Source organism: Salvelinus fontinalis, chromosome 6, assembly GCF_029448725.1.
Source record: "Salvelinus fontinalis isolate EN_2023a chromosome 6, ASM2944872v1, whole genome shotgun sequence".
Classification (NCBI taxonomy): domain Eukaryota; kingdom Metazoa; phylum Chordata; class Actinopteri; order Salmoniformes; family Salmonidae; genus Salvelinus; species Salvelinus fontinalis.
Window position 1 is genome coordinate 29,243,330 of NC_074670.1, and position 19,136 is coordinate 29,262,465.

At 41.1% G+C, this 19,136-nt stretch overlaps 2 protein-coding genes across 3 annotated transcripts in view; one reads left to right on the forward strand and one right to left on the reverse strand.

Annotated features, from left to right (window-relative positions):
• Nucleotides 1-73: 73 nt before the first annotated feature.
• Nucleotides 74-6,210, reverse strand: LOC129857581 (C-C chemokine receptor type 5-like). Its single transcript, XM_055925993.1, has 2 exons — nucleotides 6,149-6,210; nucleotides 74-3,441 (listed from the first exon to the last, which is right to left on the reverse strand). The coding sequence occupies exons 1-2, from the start codon at nucleotides 6,153-6,155 to the stop codon at nucleotides 2,378-2,380; spliced, it is 1,071 nt and encodes a 356-aa protein (XP_055781968.1). The 5' UTR covers nucleotides 6,156-6,210; the 3' UTR covers nucleotides 74-2,377.
• A 1,953-nt stretch (nucleotides 6,211-8,163) lies between these two features.
• The window catches only part of LOC129857584 (protein cordon-bleu-like), a 59,180-nt gene continuing 48,207 nt past the window's right edge, over nucleotides 8,164-19,136 (forward strand). For both annotated transcript variants that reach the window (XM_055925995.1, XM_055925996.1), the window contains exons 1-2: nucleotides 8,164-8,338; nucleotides 8,735-8,902. In XM_055925995.1, coding sequence (XP_055781970.1) covers nucleotides 8,859-8,902 — 44 coding nt within the window. In that variant the 5' untranslated portion in view covers nucleotides 8,164-8,338; nucleotides 8,735-8,858. The remainder of the gene's footprint in view (nucleotides 8,339-8,734; nucleotides 8,903-19,136) is intronic.

Consider the following 19,136-nt stretch of genomic DNA (forward strand, 5'->3'; position numbering starts at 1 on the left):
TATACCATGAACAAACTATCAAAAGTGTGGTTTGAAATAAAAAAGAAAACATGTTATTGAAGACAAGGTAAAAATTAAGACAAGGTAATCACAAATCCTAGACAGTCATGTATATAAGTTTCATGCCACATCCTAGTGTGTTGTCTATTTATAAAACAGCAGTCTCAGCTTTTTTATTTGTGATTTTTTTTAAACAGACAGCAGTGTTGTGACATTTATTAGTCCCCCTCAAAAAAACACAGCATAGCTTTGTGGTTAGCTTGTTAAAAAGCAAATGCCCCAGTCAGGTTTCTGTCACATTCTTAGAAGAAAAAAGCTATAACATACAAACTCAAAAATGGAAGAAAAAAGGTGAATCAATCTTGACATTTTTTAACATTTACATTTACATTTAAGTCATTTAGCAGACGCTCTTATCCAGAGCGACTTACAAGTGCATACATTCATACTTTTTTTTGTACTGGCCCCCCCGTGGGAATCGAACCCACAATCCTGGCGTTGCAAGCGCCATGCTCTACCAACTGAGCTACACGGGACCCCGTTAACAAATATAACTATATGTACAGCGCATTCGGAAAGTATTCAGACACCTTGACTTTTTCCACGTTTTGTTACATTACAGCCTTCTTCTAAAATTGATTCAATAGTTTTCCCCTCATCAATCTACACACAATACCGCATAATGAAAAAGTAAAAACTGTTTTTTATTGCAAATTGAAAAAAACAAAACGGAAATATCACATTTACATAAGTATTCAGACCCTTTACTCAGTACTTTGTTGAAGCACCTTTGGCAGCGATTACAGCCTTGAGTCTTCTTGGGTATGATGCTTGGCACACCTGTATTTGGGGAGTTTCTCCCATTCTTCTCTGCAGATCCTCTCAAACTCTGTCAGGTTGGATAGGGAGCGTTGCTGCACAGCTATTTTCAGGTCTCTCCAGAGATGTTAGATCGGGTTCAAGTCCGGGCGCTGGCTGGGTCACTCAGGGACATTCAGAAACTTTTCCTGAAGCCACTCCAGCATTTTCTTGGCTGTGTGCTTAGGGTTGTTGTCCTGTTGGAAGGTGAACCTTCACCTCAGTATGAGGTCCTGAGCACTCTGGAGATGGTTTTCATTAAGGATCTCTCTGTACTCCGTTGATCTTTCCCTCGATCCTGACTAGTCTCCCAGTCCCTGCCGCTGAAAAACATCCCCACAGCACACAGCACATCCCCACAGCATGATACCGCCACCACCATGCTTCACCGTAGGGATGGTGCCAGGTTTCCTCCAGACGTGACGCTTGGCATTCAGGCCAAAGAGTTCAATCTTGGTTTCATCAGACCAGAGAATCTTGTTTCCCATGGACTGAGAGTCCTTTAGGTGCCTTTTGGAAAACTCCAAGTGGAAAACTGTCATGTGCATTTTACTGAGGAGTGGCTTCCATTTGGCCACTCTACTATAAAGGCCTGATTGGTTTAGTGCTGCAGAGATGGTTGTCCTTCTGGAAGTTTCTTCCATCTCCACAGAGGAACTCTGGAGCTCTGTCAGAGTGACCATCAGGTTCTTGGTCACCTCTCTGACCAAGGCCCTTCTCCCTCGATTGCTCAGTTTGGCCAGGCGGCCATCTCTAGGAAGAGTCTTGGTGTTTCCAAAGTTCTTCAATGCTGCAGAAATGTTCCAGATCTCTGCCTCGACACAATCCTGTCCAACCTCATGGCTTGGTTTTTGCTCTGACATGCACTGTGGGATCTTACAGAGACAGGTTTGTGCCTTTCCAAATCATGTCGTATCAATTGAATTTACCACAGGTGGACTCCAATCAAGTTGTAGAAACATCTCAAGGATGATCAATGGAAACAGGATGCACCTGAGCTCAATTTCAAGTTTCATAGCAAAGGTTCTGAATACTTGTGTAAATAAGGTATTTCTGCTTTTATTTTTAATAAATTAGCAAAAATGTCGAAATACCTATTTTCACATCGTCGTTATTGGGTTTTGTGTGTAGATTGATGAGGTGTTGATGTTAAAAACATTTAACTTAATCAATTTTAGAATAAGGCTGTAACGTAACAACATTTGGAAAAAGGGAAGGGGTCTGAATACTTTTCGAATGCACTGTACATAATGTCAATTTCTTTACCTTTTTCGCACTTCACACAATACCACGAGGACACAACTAACACTCTTTAAAGGGATCTATCAACAAAGGAATTGGAGCATGTTAAGATACAAAAGAGCAACTGATATCTACAGTATCTACTGTTAGCAACCCTAGCTGTGAATCTATGCTGAGTGCCACACTTTCAAAGAAATCCCCCTTTTCCTTACATCTTTTACTGTCTTTTCCCTTCTCAGAGTTTTTATATTCGAATTGTGTCTGCATACAAGTCAAACTACAGCAGTTTTGTAGATGATATTTCAGAAGACCTGGAATAGACTGAGATATTTCGTTCAGACAACCCACTAACATGAGGCCTGGCAAAGCACATTGGCATCCATTTTCTTAGTAACTTCAGGACAAGACTCATGAATTTCTGCCCTGCAAAGGCATAGATGATCGGATTCAAACAACAGTGTGTGAACGCCAGCACCTCTGTCCACTGCATTGCCAGATCTATGTTTGTGTGAGTTGTACAGTCCCCAAAATAGCTCTGGGTCTCCAGATAACGCAGGAGAATGACCACATTGTATGGGGTCCAAAAGCAGAAAAAGACCACTACTATGATGATTATCAGTTTGATGGCTTTGTGCTTTTTGGTGGTTTTGATATTGACTAACATCGGAACGATTCTGGAATAGCAGATCACCATGACGGAGAGCGGGAGAAGTAGACCCAAGACATTCATCTCTAAATAAGAAACCTGGCGCCACATGCTACCCTCTGGATACTCTGGTTTACATGTTGTAAGCCCGGACTCATTATTTACTTTTGTGAAGATGATTGTAGGCAGAGAGGCACAGAGACTGAGAGCCCACATGAACAGAGACAGAGTGACCCCTACTCTGACTGATCTGAACCTGGGCATTTTGTGAGCGTGGACTATGACCACATAGCAATCCACTGTCAAGATCACCATGAAGAAGATGCTGCCATAAAACCCCAGCATGTACAGTCCGGTTACCAGTCGGCACATAAAGTCCCCCAGGAGCCACTCGGCTGCGGTGGCGTAGTGGGACCAGAAAGGCAGGGAGATGATGAAGAAAAGGTCAGACAGAGCCAGGTTGAAGAGACAGAGGTCTGTCATGCTTCTGATACTCCTAAACTTCACCAGGACACAGACAACCAGGCCGTTACCGATGAAGCCCACGATGAAGACCAGGCTGTAGAGTGTAGGCAGAAACACCCGTCCAAACTCCTTCACATTGGCATTGTTGCAGGGCTCTGATATATATAACCCTTCTGTATCATCGTAGTAGGAGGAATAGTTGTATTCTGTTGTTTGCTCCATTTCCTTGTCTGTAGAAAGACAGAAATAGTATTGTTATTAGTCAAGGTGGTGTGCTTTCATTCAAAATCAACCTGAATAGTCAACGTGGCAACCTGCAGTTCAAACAATTAAAAAGGAGCCACCCCGCCACTGTTTGGTTAAACAGCTGAGGGATGGGGCTGGAGAAATGAAACCACTAATTCTAATAATAATTTTTGACTTGTTCAAGTTTTTAATGGAAATGTGTTTCTTGCATATCCTAACTCCCCCTGACATACACGCAGGAGTGGGGTCACGGCCAGGGTCAACATTGGGGTTAAGTGTCTTGCTCAAGGGCACTGCGACAGATGTATATCCTTGTTGGCTCCATATTCATATACATACTGTAGCTATGGATGCAAAGACTGACCATCCATGAGATCAACACTATAGTTCTTAAGCTATACAGTGTTTGTTTACAAACAATGGAGTGAAACAATCTTATATTTTACATTTCTGTTGGTGTACAACAGTTTATATGAATGATAAGATATGTTTTCCATTTATTTTATCTTTATTTATACAGGTTTTTTTCTCATTGAGATAATCTCTTTTCCAAGAGAGACCTGGTCCAAAAGCAGCAAGGAGAACAAAGTTTCAGACAAAACTTACATACACTAACACAACATTAAACAAAACTATAAACCAATATTTTTGTCTGTAATAGATTTTTAAACCAGGTTTCAGAAAGCATAAATACATTCGGGTCGGCAGTTTTTATTCATATATTCACAAAATCAAGCTTCGGCAGAAGACTTCTTACGTTCATATGCAAAAACTTCAGGCCACTGACTACTTAATTGGGCAGGGGTAAGAATGTCAGGACCTGGATTAGACTGGACATTTCCAGACAAAAGAAGCAGCAAGATAATGGCAAGTCTAGATCGAGGGTTACAACATTTGGAGTTACAGACAGCACTTGAACGAGAATCCATAGTCACCAGAGTCTTTAATGCCACATATTTTAGGAGATGTGTGAAGTCCAGAGACATGGTTAAGTATCAAGAGAACAGTCTTGACATGTGAGCGCAAGAGTCTGATTTCTCCCATATTGTTCGGGAGAAATGTGCATAGTTCTCATGTGCATTTCCAGAGCAAGCGTGGGGTTTCTCACAATACTCGAGGGAGAAACAATCGTATATTTCCTCATTCACAATGCAATGGGCTCTAAATGTATCGCCAACATTGTAAAAGCCAAGGGTAGACACCAGCAAAATGAACAGCATCATCATGTTTGTTAAATGCCCTAAAAGTCACTAATCAAATAGTTCAACCGCTGATCAAAAAAAAAGTCAGCAATGATATACTCTCTACAAGTCAATGGTTATATATATATATCATTAATTTAAATGTAAAAACAATCACACATTTTCCCTTTAAGTTGTTCCTTTGAAATATTATCATTGTACTGAATATTCATCAAAACAAACAAACAACCAAACAAACAAGTAAACACACAAACACAAGCGTAATGCCCATAGACAGCACAGGGGCACGTGCCCTCTGTCCCACCCTGGCCTTTGTTATATTGATTTTCTAGTTTAGCGTGTGTGTATTGTTTAGGGGGTTTTGTAGAATGTATGGGGTTGTGTTCAGTGTAGGTGTTTAGGAAAGTCTATGGTTGCCTGGTTTGGTTCTCAATCAGAGACAGCTGTTTATTGTTGTCTCTGATTGGGAGCCATATTTAAGGCAGCCATAGGCTTTAGGTGTTTGTGGGTAATTGTCTATGTTCTATGTTGCATGTGTGCACTTAGTTCGTTTTAGCTTCACGGTTTTTGTTCGTTTAGTAAGTGTTTGTTTTTCTTCATTAAAAGAAGATGTCTTTTTTCCACGCTGCGCCTTGGTCCACTCATTCGTCTCATAACGATCGTGACACCCTCTTTCCCTTTCCTTCAGATTTGTTCTGTTTTATAAAAAATGTAAGCAATTATTTTGTTAATTTTGTTTGTTTCTCTGTAATACTACTAGCACCTAGCAATTTAATGAAGTTGGCTTTAGCTAGTCCAGATAGGTTCCCAACCTCGTAACTAGCTACCAAGAAGCCATTTCAGGCTTTCAATCAGGTTAGAGTAGCTAGTTTGTCTAACTATTTTAGCTGGCATGGCTGCTGGCCAGGTTGGTAGACTACTAAATGTACTGAATAAGACTCACATTAATATAGATCTTTTACCCAGATTTTAGCAGAGCAGCATATTTAGTTTATTATACAGGCTGATTATACAGATTATGGGGCTGCACTGACACCTTCAGGTGCTTATAGGTGTTCACTGCACAGTCAAAAAAATATAGGAAAGTCATAGCCAGGGCTCTCCAACCCTGTTCCTGGAGAGCTATTGTCCTGTAGGTTTTCACTCCAATCCTAATCTAGCATACCTGATTCTAATAATTAGCTGGTGGATAAACTGAATCAGGTTAGTTACAACTGGGGTTGGATTGAAAACCCAAAGGAGGGTAGCTCTCCAGGAACAGGGTTGGAGTGCCCTGTAAGTAGTCTATAATTCATACTATATTGTATATTAACAAAAGTGTATTTAATTTAGAGCACAATGAGTACGGTAATCCAATGGCTGTCTTTAACTCCATTCAGCACTTCAAGTAATTTTTGTAAAATGCCACAAGCATAAATCATTGTGTTACCCCTTAAATAGGTATAGATTTTATATTTTCAATAGGTTTCTAGATGTTGAAAGTACTCACCAGGCATGATTAATGATCCATTAGCTCTTTGGTGTTTCTTCTCGGAGTCTCTTGAAGGTGTGTGTATTATCCTGTTGTACAGCCTATAGTACTGCTGCTGCAGTTTCCTCCACCTCCCTTAGAAGGAGGTACTGTGAACTTATTATAATGAAGTTTGGTTTGTTTCACACTATTTTTAGACTCTGAGGTTTGGGTGTACACTCGAAGAAAAATGTGCTATCTAGAACCTAAAGGGTTCTTTGGCTGTCCCCAAAGGAGAACCCTTTGAATAACCCTTGTTGGGTTTGCGCCAGACATAGCATTTTCCTTGATGGCCAAAGCTCAATTTGTCTCATCTGACCAGAGTACCTTCAATATGTTTGGTGAGTCTCCCACATGCCTTTTGGCAAACACCAAACACGTTTGCTTATTTCTTTAAACAATGGCTTTTTTTCTGGCCACTCTTCCGTAAAGCCCAGCTCTGTGGAGTGTACGGCTTAAAGTGGTCCTATGGACAGATACTCCAATCTCCACTGTGGCGCTTTGCAGCTCTTTCAGGGTTATCTTTGGTCTCTTTGTTGCCTCTCTGATTAATGCCCTCCTTGCCTGGTCTGAGTTTTGATGGGTGGCCCTCTCCTGGCAGGTTTGTTGTGGTGCCATATTCTTTCAATTTTTTAAATAATGCATTTAATGGTGCTACGTGGGATGTTCAAAGTTTCTGATATTTTTTTATAACCCAACCCTGATCTGTACTTCTCCACAACTTTGTCCCGGACCTGTTTGGAAAGCTCCTTGGCCTTCATGGTGCCCCTTGGTGTTGCAGACTCTGGGGCCTTTCAGAACAGGTGTGTATATATACTGAGATCATGTGACAGATCATGTGACACTTAGATTGCACACAGGTGGACTTTATTTAACTAATTATGTGACTTTTGAAGGTAATTGGTTGCACCAGATCTTATTTAGGTGCTTCATAGCAAAGGGAGTGAATACATATGTACGCACCACTTTTCAGTTTTTTATTTTTCCGAATTTTTTGAAACAAGTAATTTTCTTCATTTCACTTCACCAATTTGGACTATTTTGTGTATGCCCATTACATCCAAATAAAAATACATTTCAATTACAGATTGTAATGCAACAAAATAGGGAAAACGCCAAGGGGGGTGAATGCTTTTGCAAGGCACTGTAAATGGAACACAAAAGGGTTCTACCTGAAACCCAAAAACGTTATCCTATGTGGACTGTACGTAGACCTTTCATGCAGTCCATTTACCAAATTACATACTTTTTTTTAAACACACAAAAAAATCTGGTGTTTCTATGTCAAACGATGTTGTTATATTTCAGTCTTCTGTAATGTATATAAATTGTAATATTGGGATGCAAACTCAAAATCATAGACATTTGTGTAAGGTGTATACTTTCCTTTCAAAGTAGATTTGTTTAATACCAAGAAACACTTTGACTCCGATTTGCCCACTGCAGTAATTCATGTAAATCAAGTCTTTTACACACACACACACACACACACACACACAATGTTTCTCTCCTCTTTACTACAGTATTATCACAGTGGAAACGGGTTAGGCTACAGCATATTGTGTGATTTGAAGTCACACAGTGACCTCCTGTGGGCATAGTGTGTGACAAAGATGTAACTCCGTCACTATTCATTAATAAAAGTATGATAATTACACTATACATGTTAAAAGTGAACATGATTTCCTGCAATCCTCAAACAGATCGATCCATATCTGATCTGAAGACTAAAATCATTCCATCATCTTTGTGCAATAAGTATCTCACAATATAATTACATTATTGTATTTAGAAATATATTTTTATTTTCTCTTCATTTCAGTTTTTTATTTGAACAGTGAAATATCAATGTTCTCTAGATATTTTTGGATGATCAGTGATGTGTGTAATGTAGGTTGTTGTTGTGTGCAAAGAAATGGGCGGGGTTTAAGTGAATTCATTATTGCAAGGGATGCTTTGCCTTGTTCCGTCCCAATCCTACTGCTTGCTCGCCTTCTGGAGCTGGCAAGAAGTGGCAGTGAATTCCCAATGAGCATGATTGACATTTGAGTGCTGACGAAGGCGGGCTCGGACTAGAACAGGGACAACCGGCATTTACACGGATTATTCCGAAATCGCTTTGCAATTGCCTGTTATGAGAATATGAATTAAAACAATGTTTGAGTCGACGTAAGTAAACTATTCTACCTATCACACCCTGAATGTTTATGCGGTTACTTTGTATCTCTGCGCTGCGACTTTTTGTTGTGAAGACAACTGTTACTATGTTGCAGGACTTTAGTCTGCAAATGACTGTCAAATTTGAGCAGTCACTTTTGAATGGACCAATAAATCCTATTTTGTAATTAATGTGAAACTAATGTGTATATATATTTTTTTAAATAGCCTAGCCTACTGACATTGTGTTGACTGCATTGTCGCCTAGAAGTAACCAAACAAAATGCTCAACTATTGTTTCATTAGAAAAATAGCACCCACATTTTGTTTAAGAATTATAAATGATAAAATAACACTTTTTGTGTGTTTTTGTCCTTTCATTGGTTATTTGGATATCAACGGGCTTAGATATCAGTAGAGCTTTGGTGTCCTTGATGACAGATGACAGGACAAAAGGAAAATATTGAGGATAGCCAAACGTTTACCATTGAAGTTGGATATTAGCAAGAACAGTCAGTGCCGCGTGCAGAAGATGGACTTTGGAGAAGTCAACACAGCCACAAAACCTCCAATAGGGTAAGTGTGAGGAATTTGAGGTATCTAATAACTGTTTGTCTTTCCCACTCCAAATGTGTATATTAATAAGTATTGTGTTTGAATAACTGTTCAAAACAATCCAATTATCATAATATTGAGGAATGGTGATGGAGACAGACTTGGTCATAAGGTGACTTGATACAAGAGAAACATGGAGAATGCCAATTTGCCACATAGCAGGCCTTTGCATATATCATATATATATATATATATATATATATATATATATATATATATATGAGACTATATTCTTTAAAAACAATATACACTTCATGAATTGTAAGCCTAAAACAGTCTTTCTCTCTCTCTCTGTAGTTGTCAGTAGACACATCAAAAGTCATAGCATACAGTATTGTATGTATTGACAGGCAGAGAATTCCAGTGTAGTTGAATTCTATGGGAAAAAAACTTGCATGACCCCTGATTGGAAAACAACTGTGGACCAGTCCACAACAGAAGCTTTTGTGCAGTGGCATACTGAATTTTTACTGTCTCTGTAGTTCTTTTGTCACCTCTGTTGTTGACTCAATATGCTGCATCTTCTTCCCGATGGCGACGGCAACACAAAACAATCTCTAAAACTGCTAGGTTACGCTGTTTAGGCACTTTAAATATATCCTAATCTACACAATTACATCATACAGTGTAATTAAAATCTTCTTACAGACGTAAATCGGACACTTCAGTACTGGGATTGTTGTATAGTTATTATTCTGTATCTTTTTGTGCAGAAACACGTTCTATCCTTCAGGTGTCATAATGTGGTAGAATCGATTTACTGGTGTTGTGGGAGGCTGAAGTCCACAACCCTTATTACCTGCAAGTAAACAAAATCCTTTGTATTTTGCACCCATGGCCTTGCATCTCCTCCACCCTGCTGAAGGCTTTTATATAATCACCTCCTATGACATGTTGCAGAAAGCACATGATGAATAGTGGTTATTTAAAGACAGCAGTTGCTGAACATTCCTCTCTGCTCTGCCTGTCCCTCTGGAGACCAGTGGTGCCAGTTCCTTGGTTGTTCCCATTGACTGAACATTTTTCAAATCTCTTTTTCAAGTGATCCCTGGTCAAGAAAAGTAGTAGTTGGGTCATTCCATTGATTAGGTGCCTTTTGAGTAGTGTAACTTGGCAAAAAAAAGAATAATTCAATTCACATTTATTTTATGTCATAAAGACCATGTTCAACTTATTAAAAAACATGTTTTCCCTTCTCAAGAGATTAAATAAAGAAATGACTATAGTATGTGCCTATTTACAGGGTTGAGGACTCTGGACTAATCACATGAGATAAATAATAGTTTTCAGAAATGACTATCAAAGCAACAAAACTATGGCTTTACAATGATGGTGAAAACTTGGGGTTAAGTGAGTTAAAATCTTCCTGGAAGTCACAGAGGGACATGTCAAAATGCTAAAAGTTTAGTCATAGAAATTCAATAAATCCGATTTTTTATATGTGGTCTATATTAAAGGGTACTTCATTTAATATAACAGGTTTTTCAAATTCAATATTTGTCCACAATATCTTCTTAAAATATGAAAGGATGCAAAAGGCACTCATTTCGGGGAACGACTCAGTTATTAGATTATTATAATTTTTTTATCCTAACGGAACATGTCGAAAGTAGTACCTTTACCAGTTGGTTAAAAAGGTTATCTTTAGATTACTATGACATCTGCCATCTGTTAGGATGTTCTCCTTTTCATCACAGTGGCGTTAGCAGCTTTATTTTACATGGCAAGAACAAGAAGGGATGTTTAAAGCGAAACGGAGCCCATAAAACACTCACAGGGAGGTAAGAATGTCCACTTCTGAGGAGATGAGTTATGTCCCAAATGGCACCCTATTCCCTATATAGTATAGTGCACTACTTTTGATCAGTGTCCTATGGTCCCTGTCAACAGACTAGTGTGCCATTTGGGACTCAGTCTACTTCTGAGGAGATTAAATGCTTATTTTTGGTACATGGGTGACTAGATTTGGAAATCTGAGCAGGCAATTTCAGTGGAAGCTACTAAAGCAGTATGTGGTTTCAAAGGGATGAAGGACTTTACCAAATGAAGACCTGTAAAGGCCAGGTAGGCAGATAACTGGCAGTCTGTAATTAATGTCTGAGGCTGTGTATGGACCCTGGTCAAAAGTAGTACACTACATAGGGATTAGGGTGTTATTTGAGACACAACTTTCAGACATCCTGAGACACCAGCCAGCATTTTTTGGTTAGGTAGCCCAGAGAGCCTTGCTCTTCCTAGCCCTGCTCTGCCTTACTGTGCTATAGGACGTTATAGGGAGTCCAATCCTGATTACAACAGTATGTGTTTAATTTTATGTATATATGTATTTTGCACATTGTCATATAGAAGATGACACAATTGCAAAATATTCCCGCTTACTGTTTTGGTGTGTTTCAACCATGTGGATACTCACTGTATATTGTGACATAGTTACAGTATAACTGCTCTGGAGTTAGCTTGAGTCTATTTGTTGTTTCTCTTTTGTGTGAATTGGAGCATTGTGTGTGTTTTAGGGGCTATGAGCAGTTCCAGACCCAGGTCTAAAAGGCTAAAGTGTACAGACCTAGGCCAAGAGTTTTAATTAGCAGTGTGTGTTTACTACTGTAAATGCCTGGGCCTGGTGTTGTTGTGTCTGAGCTAAGGGACCATCTGTAAGGGTGTATTAATGGGTCTCAGCCCAAGTTGTCTCCAGAGCAGGCATTTCTATTTGTTTTTCAAGAGAAGATAATTTTAAGCTTTTTGCAAGATGAGAAAGGAGTGATGTATTGTTGGCGGTGGTATATGGCTGGAAATAACTATTCCTGTTTTACTGTCCATCGGGTTTAAAATGACCTGACTGCCTGGCACTAGTCTTTATAAATAGTTCTCTGACTGCCTGTCACTAGTCTTTATAAATAGTTCGCTGACTGCTACCACACGCAGCAGATTAATTACTTCCATGGACTCTGCAGTGCATATGCTCTACTTGTATTGGGACCTGCCCTATCTAGTTTTACTATTGTTTACACAGTTACAACTCAAGTAAGAATAGTTTTGAAGAGAATACTTTTCAACTTATTGGTAGGTTACATCATAATTATGTAGACACATGCATACCATTTTAGGGAATTGATTGCTTTTAAATGTAATTATTGTAGTCAAGAGGGCAACATGAACACATTTTAAGTGTGTCATTACTCTACAGCAGTCTGTTGACTAGTTGCGCTGTCCTCTCCTGCATGGTGGATATGAGGGGCTGTTTGAACACAAGTTGAGCACTAAGCTACAGGACCTATTTTGGGCCACTGTCAGACTGTGTAGTCTGAGGGTTGTGTGGTAGGTGGGTTTGTGGTGAAGACTGATCAGTGTACAGTAGAGTTGAGACTAGCCCCAAATATTAGGTTAGGTGTGGTAATAATCCTGTGTTCATTAATGGCATTGTTCTTACATTGGTTGGTTTGGATGTTTGTGATTGTTATTTCACCTGCACCATCACACTGTGGATGGCAGACTGAGTAAGAGGAAGAGCAGTTGTTGATTATAATGATGCTTTAGCTTATCATACGGTGAAACTAGTACTGACACTAATTTACATCTATTTCCTTTTTCACACCTTTACTGCAGTAGCCTCCCCTTATTTAACAAATACCATAACCATATGTTAGTTACATTCTGTGACTGGAAGTGTCTATGGCTAAAAGAGGAGTGGTATAATATGTGTTTCTCTGAGTCCTTCCCTGCAGCAGAGCTTTGTTAATTGAGGGAGTTGCTTAGGGAGTATGGAACAAGCTAATTGTTATTTCCTGCTGTTCTGTGCCCTCCCTCCCTCCCCAGTCCCCACTGCTCAGTGCTCTACTCCCTGTCCTGTGGGATATTACCCTCCATAAGGGATGGTTTCACACACACAGCAGCTGGTCTAGAGGGCCAGGTTATACAGTATAATCCTGTTCTGCATCTCAAATGGCACACTACTCCCTATATAGCACACTACTTTTGACCTTGGGCCATAGGGCTCTGGTAAAAAAAAGTACTGCACTATATACTGTAGGGATGCAGACCTGGTGTAAAGGGTTGGCTGTACAGTATAGGGGTCTCTTGTTTGCACTGGCATGTGCAATCCTCGAAGATTAGGTTCTGTCTGGGATTGAGAGAGACTGAATCCTGTCCAGACACACGTGGAACACTGTCTCTATTAAAGGGGACAGGTCTTCTCATGACATGGGGCATGGTTAAGTGAGAGTTGGTCTGAGACCGTGGTCTGAAGCGGTCAGTGGATCAGAGCAGAGACTTAGGTTGCTTCCCAAATGGCAACCTATTCTCTACATAGTTCCCTACTTTGATCAAAGCCCTATGGGCCCTGGTCAAAAGTAGTGCACTATATAGAAATAGGGTGCCCTTTGGGACACTGACATATCTGCAGTAATATGGGATGCTAAAATAATTACCCTATTTACTCAGTACTGCACCATCTGGCTTCAGAGGCTTTGTTTGGTCCACTCAGCCATGTGTCTTATAAGTAAACTATAGTTGTATGTATTTGTTGTGTCAATGGCCTACTTCTGAAATGACTTCAGAACACTGCTCTATGGTGTTTTCTATATTTAATCGTTGCATTAAGACATTCCTGAGGTACTTTTGAAGTGAGGATGCTTTGTCATTATTTGTTCACTAGGTAGGCGGCATGCATACACTCTTAAAATTACAGTGCTATCTAGTACCCAAAAGTTTTTGGGGGCTGTACCCGTAGGAGAACCCTTTGAAGAACCCTTTTGGTTCCAGGTTAGAACCCTTTTGGGTTCCATGTAAAACCCTGCCCACAGAGGGTTCTACATGAAACCCAAAGGATCCTACCTATGGGGACAGCCAAAGAACCCTGTTTTCTAAGAGTGTGTAGTTGAAGTGAATATGTTGACTGTTTTTTCCTGTGCTTGTAATTACTTATGCGGTGTCTCACCTTCAGTCATACATAGACCAGGCAGCCCTGAGTCCCCAACCAACCAGGAGCAGATGACCAGACCTAGGCACCTAGCTTACATATCTCTGACTACTGTGAAGGGAAGAGGGGTGGTGTCTGGTTTGTTACAGTACGACAAGTGGTGCCTCTGCCTCTCCCTTAGGTGGATGTCAGCGAGAACGGCAGCCCAGAGATGCTCTTCTCTTATTCATGTATCTCTCTCTCTTGCTGCTAATGAGTAATTTATTCCAGAAGGCACCTTTTGTTAGAGCCAAAGGAACTGTGTTCACTTGTTCCCCGAGAGATGTGGTTATAGTCAGTACAGTCCCTCCCAGAACCAGCAGCTTTAGAACGGTCCGAGGCTAGCAGAGCTGGAGTATTCTGAGCATGGTGTAGCGTGTGTGGGTGGGTAATGATAGAGCATGGCATTTGGGAAGAGGCCATGGGGGGGTGGGGGGAGTGTCTGATGTTGGAGTGCTCTGGACTGGAACGGAATACACCCTCTACATAGTCTACAACCGAAACATCCACATAGACCTCCATAGTGACTCACCCGCTATCATTATCTAAAAGGAGAACATTTTTAAATCTATACGCAACAAAAATTATACACCCCAAAAAAGTTCGGAGACACCGCGAACCATAACCTAAACATAATGAAAACAGCATATATGAAAATATTCATGGGCTTATGTTTGCATTTAAAAACCAATACAACCTTCATGATCTAGTTCTTGGTACATTATTCTATTATACTGATTTAACTTTAGGCTACCTGTTGGTGTTTTCCGTGTTACTGTGCTCAGAGAACTGGGTATTGTAGTAGAGCCAAATACAGTTTTAAATGGACACTTCAGAGAGCACAGGCCAGGTTGTTATCATCAGAAAGCCAATGAAGACCTTGCCATCTCAGCAATAAAACAGGGTGGGCTTTAGTCTACCCGTCGAGTGGTTTGTCATTTGAGAGTCGGGGCATATGCTGAATTAGGAAGCTGCATGCTCTTAGCAACTGCAAACAAATGGCTCTGTGGAGCTCAAATGTCCCCTAGATGCATGTGGGTCATTCACTTTTTGCAGGATACATCTATCAGTCATAAATTCCCAGCTGCTACCAAATAGAGAGCAAGTCTCTCTCTCCTAGTGGTGTAAATATAGGTTGCTATGAGAACACATGGCTCCCAGAGAGCATGCTGCCATTGTTGCTCTGTGGAGTGGCTGAGTGTGAGGGTATTCACTGTCTGTCCTCTGCTAAATAGGGGGGAAACTCAAGTGACAACCGACAAGAATAGCATTAGTTCTAACGTGTGGAAGGGTTAAAGAGCTTCTCAAGGTAGTGTTCCCCCTATATTATTTTAGCAGAGGTGGCTCTTAATTGTTGCAACCGCTGCAAAAAATATGATTTTTATATATATACACTGCTCAAAAAAATAAAGGGAACACTTAAACAACACAATGTAACTCCAAGTCAATCACACTTCTGTGAAATCAAACTGTCCACTTAGGAAGCAACACTGATTGACAATAAATTTCACATTCTGTTGTGCAAATGGAATAGACAAAAGGTGTAAATTATAGGCAATTAGCAAGACACCCCCAAAAAAGGAGTGATTCTGCAGGTGGTGACCACAGACCACTTCTCAGTTCCTATGCTTCCTGGCTGATGTTTTGGTCACTTTTGAATGCTGGCGGTGCTCTCACTCTAGTGGTAGCATGAGACGGAGTCGACAACCCACACAAGTGGCTCAGGTAGTGCAGTTCATCCAGGATGGCACATCAATGCGAGCTGTGGCAAAAAGGTTTGCTGTGTCTGTCAGCGTAGTGTCCAGAGCATGGAGGCACTACCAGGAGACAGGCCAGTACATCAGGAGATGTGGAGGAGGCCGTAGGAGGGCAACAACCCAGCAGCAGGACCGCTACCTCCGCCTTTGTGCAAGGAGGTGCACTGCCAGAGCCCTGCAAAATGACCTCCAGCAGGCCACAAATGTGCATGTGTCTGCTCAAACGGTCAGAAACAGACTTCATGGGGGTGGTATGAGGGCCCGACGTCCACAGGTGGGGGTTGTGCTTACAGCCCAACAAAGTGCAGGACATTTGGCATTTGCCAGAGAACACCAAGATTGGCAAATTCGCCACTGGCGCCCTGTGCTCTTCACAGATGAAAGCAGGTTCACACTGAGCACATGTGACAGACGTGACAGAGTCTGAAGACGCCGTGGAGAACGTTCTGCTGCCTGCAACATCCTCCAGCATGACCGGTTTGGCGATGGGTCAGTCATGGTGTGGGGTGGCATTTCTTTGTGGGGCCGCACAGCCCCCCATGTGTTCCCCAGAGGTAGCCTGACTGCCATTAGGTACCGAGATGAGATCCTCAGACCCCTTGTGAGACCATATGCTGACACATGCACATTTGTGGCCTGCTGGAGGTCATTTTGCAGGGCTCTGGCAGTGCACCTCCTTGCACAAAGGCGGAGGTAGCAATCCTGCTGCTGGGTTGTTGCCCTCCTACGGCCTCCTCCACGTCTCCTGATGTACTGGCCTGTCTCCTGGCAGCGCCTCCATGCTCTGGACACTACGCTGACAGACACAGCAAACCTTTTTGCCACAGCTCGCATTGATGTGCCATCCTGGATGAACTGCACTACCTGAGCCACTTGTGTGGGTTGTCGACTCCGTCTCATGCTACCACTAGAGTGAGAGCACCGCCAGCATTCAAAAGTGACCAAAACATCAGCCAGGAAGCATAGGAACTGAGAAGTGGTCTGTGGTCACCACCTGCAGAATCACTCCTTTTTTGGGGGTGTCTTGCTAATTGCCTATAATTTCCACCTTTTGTCTATTCCATTTGCACAACAGCATGTGAAATTTATTGTCAATCAGTGTTGCTTCCTAAGTGTACAGTTTGATTTCACAGAAGTGTGAATGACTTGGAGTTACATTGTGCTGTTTAAGTGTTCCCTTTATTTTTTTGAGCAGTGTATATACACAATGTAGGAAATAGTAAAAATAAACAAAAACCCTTGAATGAGTAGGTGTGTCCAAACTTTTTACTGGTATTGTGTGTGTGTATATACATGCATACATACTACCGTTCGAAAGTGTGGGGTCACTTAGAAATTTCCTTGTTTATGAAAGAAAAGCATTTTTTTTTGTACGTTTTAAATAAACATTGAATTGATCAGAAATACAGTGTAGACATTGTTAATGTTGAAAATGACTATTGTAGCTGGAAATGGCTGATTTTTAATGGGTTATCTAGATAGTAGTACAGAGGCCCATTATCAGCAACCATCACTCCTGTGTTCCAAAGAGACTTTGTGTTAGCTAATCCAAGTTTATCATTTTAAAAGGCTAATTGATCATTAGAAAACCCTTTTGCAATTATGTTAGTACAGCTGAAAACTGTTGTTCTGATTAAAGAAGCAATACAACTGGCCTTCTTTAGTCTAGTTTAGTATCTGGAGCATCAGCATTTGTGGGTTCGATTACAGGCTCAAAATGGCCAGAAACAAAGAACTTTCTTCTGAAACTTGTCAGTCTATTCTGGATTCTGAGAAATGAAGGCTATTCCATGTGAGAAATTGCCAAGAAACTGAAGATCTCATACAACGCTATGTACTATTCCCTTCACAGATCAGCGCAAACTGGCTCTAACCAAAATAGAAAGAGGAGTGGGGGCCCCGGTGCACAACTGAGCAAGAGGACAAGTACATTAGAGTGTCTAGTTTAAGAAACAGACGCCTCACAAGTCCGCAACTGGCAGCTTCATTAAATAGTACCCACAAAACACCAGTCTCAACGTCAACAGTGAAGAGGCGACTCCAGGATGCTGGCCTTCTAGTCAGAGTTCCTCTGTCCAGTGTCTGTTCTTTTGCACATCTTAATCTTTTCTTTTTATTGGCCAGTCTGAAATATGGCTTTTTCTTTGCAACTCTGCCTAGAAGGCCAGCATCCCAGAGTCGCCTCTTCACTGTTGACGTTGAGACTGGTGTTTTACGAGTATTATTTTAATGAAGCTGCCAGTTGAGGACTTGTGAGGCGGCTGTTCCTTAATGGACAAAAAATTTGCTTTTATTTCAAAAACAAGGATATTTCTAAGTGACCCCAAACTTTTGAACAGTTGTGTGTGTGTGTGCGTGTGCGTGTGTGTGTGTGTGTGTGTGTGTGTGTGTGTGTGTGTGTGTGTGTGTGTGTGTGTGTGTGTGTGTGTGTGTATGTGTTTGTTTATTTAATTTTTTACTTTTTACCCCTTTTTCGTGATATCCAATTGTCCCATTGCTGCAACTCCCATATGGACTCGGGAGAGGCGAAGATCGAGAGCCATGCGTCCTCCGAAACGCGACCCTGCCAAGCCGCACTGCTTCTTGACACACTGCTCTCTTAACCCAGAAGCCAGCCGCACCACTGTGTCGGAGGAAACACAGTACAACTGGCGACCGATGTCAGCGTACATGCGCCTGGCCCGCCACCGGAGTCGCTAGAGCACAATGGGATAAGGACATCCCGGCAGGCCAAACCCTTCCCCATCCCGGACGACGCTGGGACAATTATGTGCCACTTCATCGGTCTCGGATTTGTAGTGACTCCTCAAGCACCACAAAGCAGTGCCTTAGACCGCTGCGCCACTCAGGAGGCTTTATATATATATTTCTGCCGAGATGTGCTTTTAAATACATGTAGATAGTCGTTGGCTCAATTACTGGAATTCTATGGGAACACTAGCAGCAATCCACAGTCTCTCATTGATGTGTGCTGACAGTCTCTCTTTCTCTCTCTCTCAGCACTTGGACACCCTCCAAATGAAGGCAGATTTTTTTTTCTTCCTCAGTCCTTAATCAATAGCTAGTCTGTTGTGGTATTGAAAGATCCCAAATGAGATGGCCAAAGATTTCTAAAACCAGATCAAGCTGCTTTAGCAGACAATGAGAACAATGGGTGAACTATATAATTATCCAAATAAGTATTATATTTACTTGTTTGTCCTTTCATATTATTATTTATATTATTAATAAAAACATTTAAATCAAATCTTCAATGTTTATATTTTGAGCAGTTCCTTCATGTTATTGTATGCTAAGAAAAGCACTATAAGATCAGGAAATAGAATATTAAGATTTTCCTTTACCTTACACACAGTACACAAATAGCAGTATGTTCCAATAGGATCCTAGTTCATATGTAGTATATTATGTTGTTACTAATAATATGCAGCTATTTCATGTGCTAATTATGGTCAGTAAAATAAATGTCTGTTGGAGTGAAATG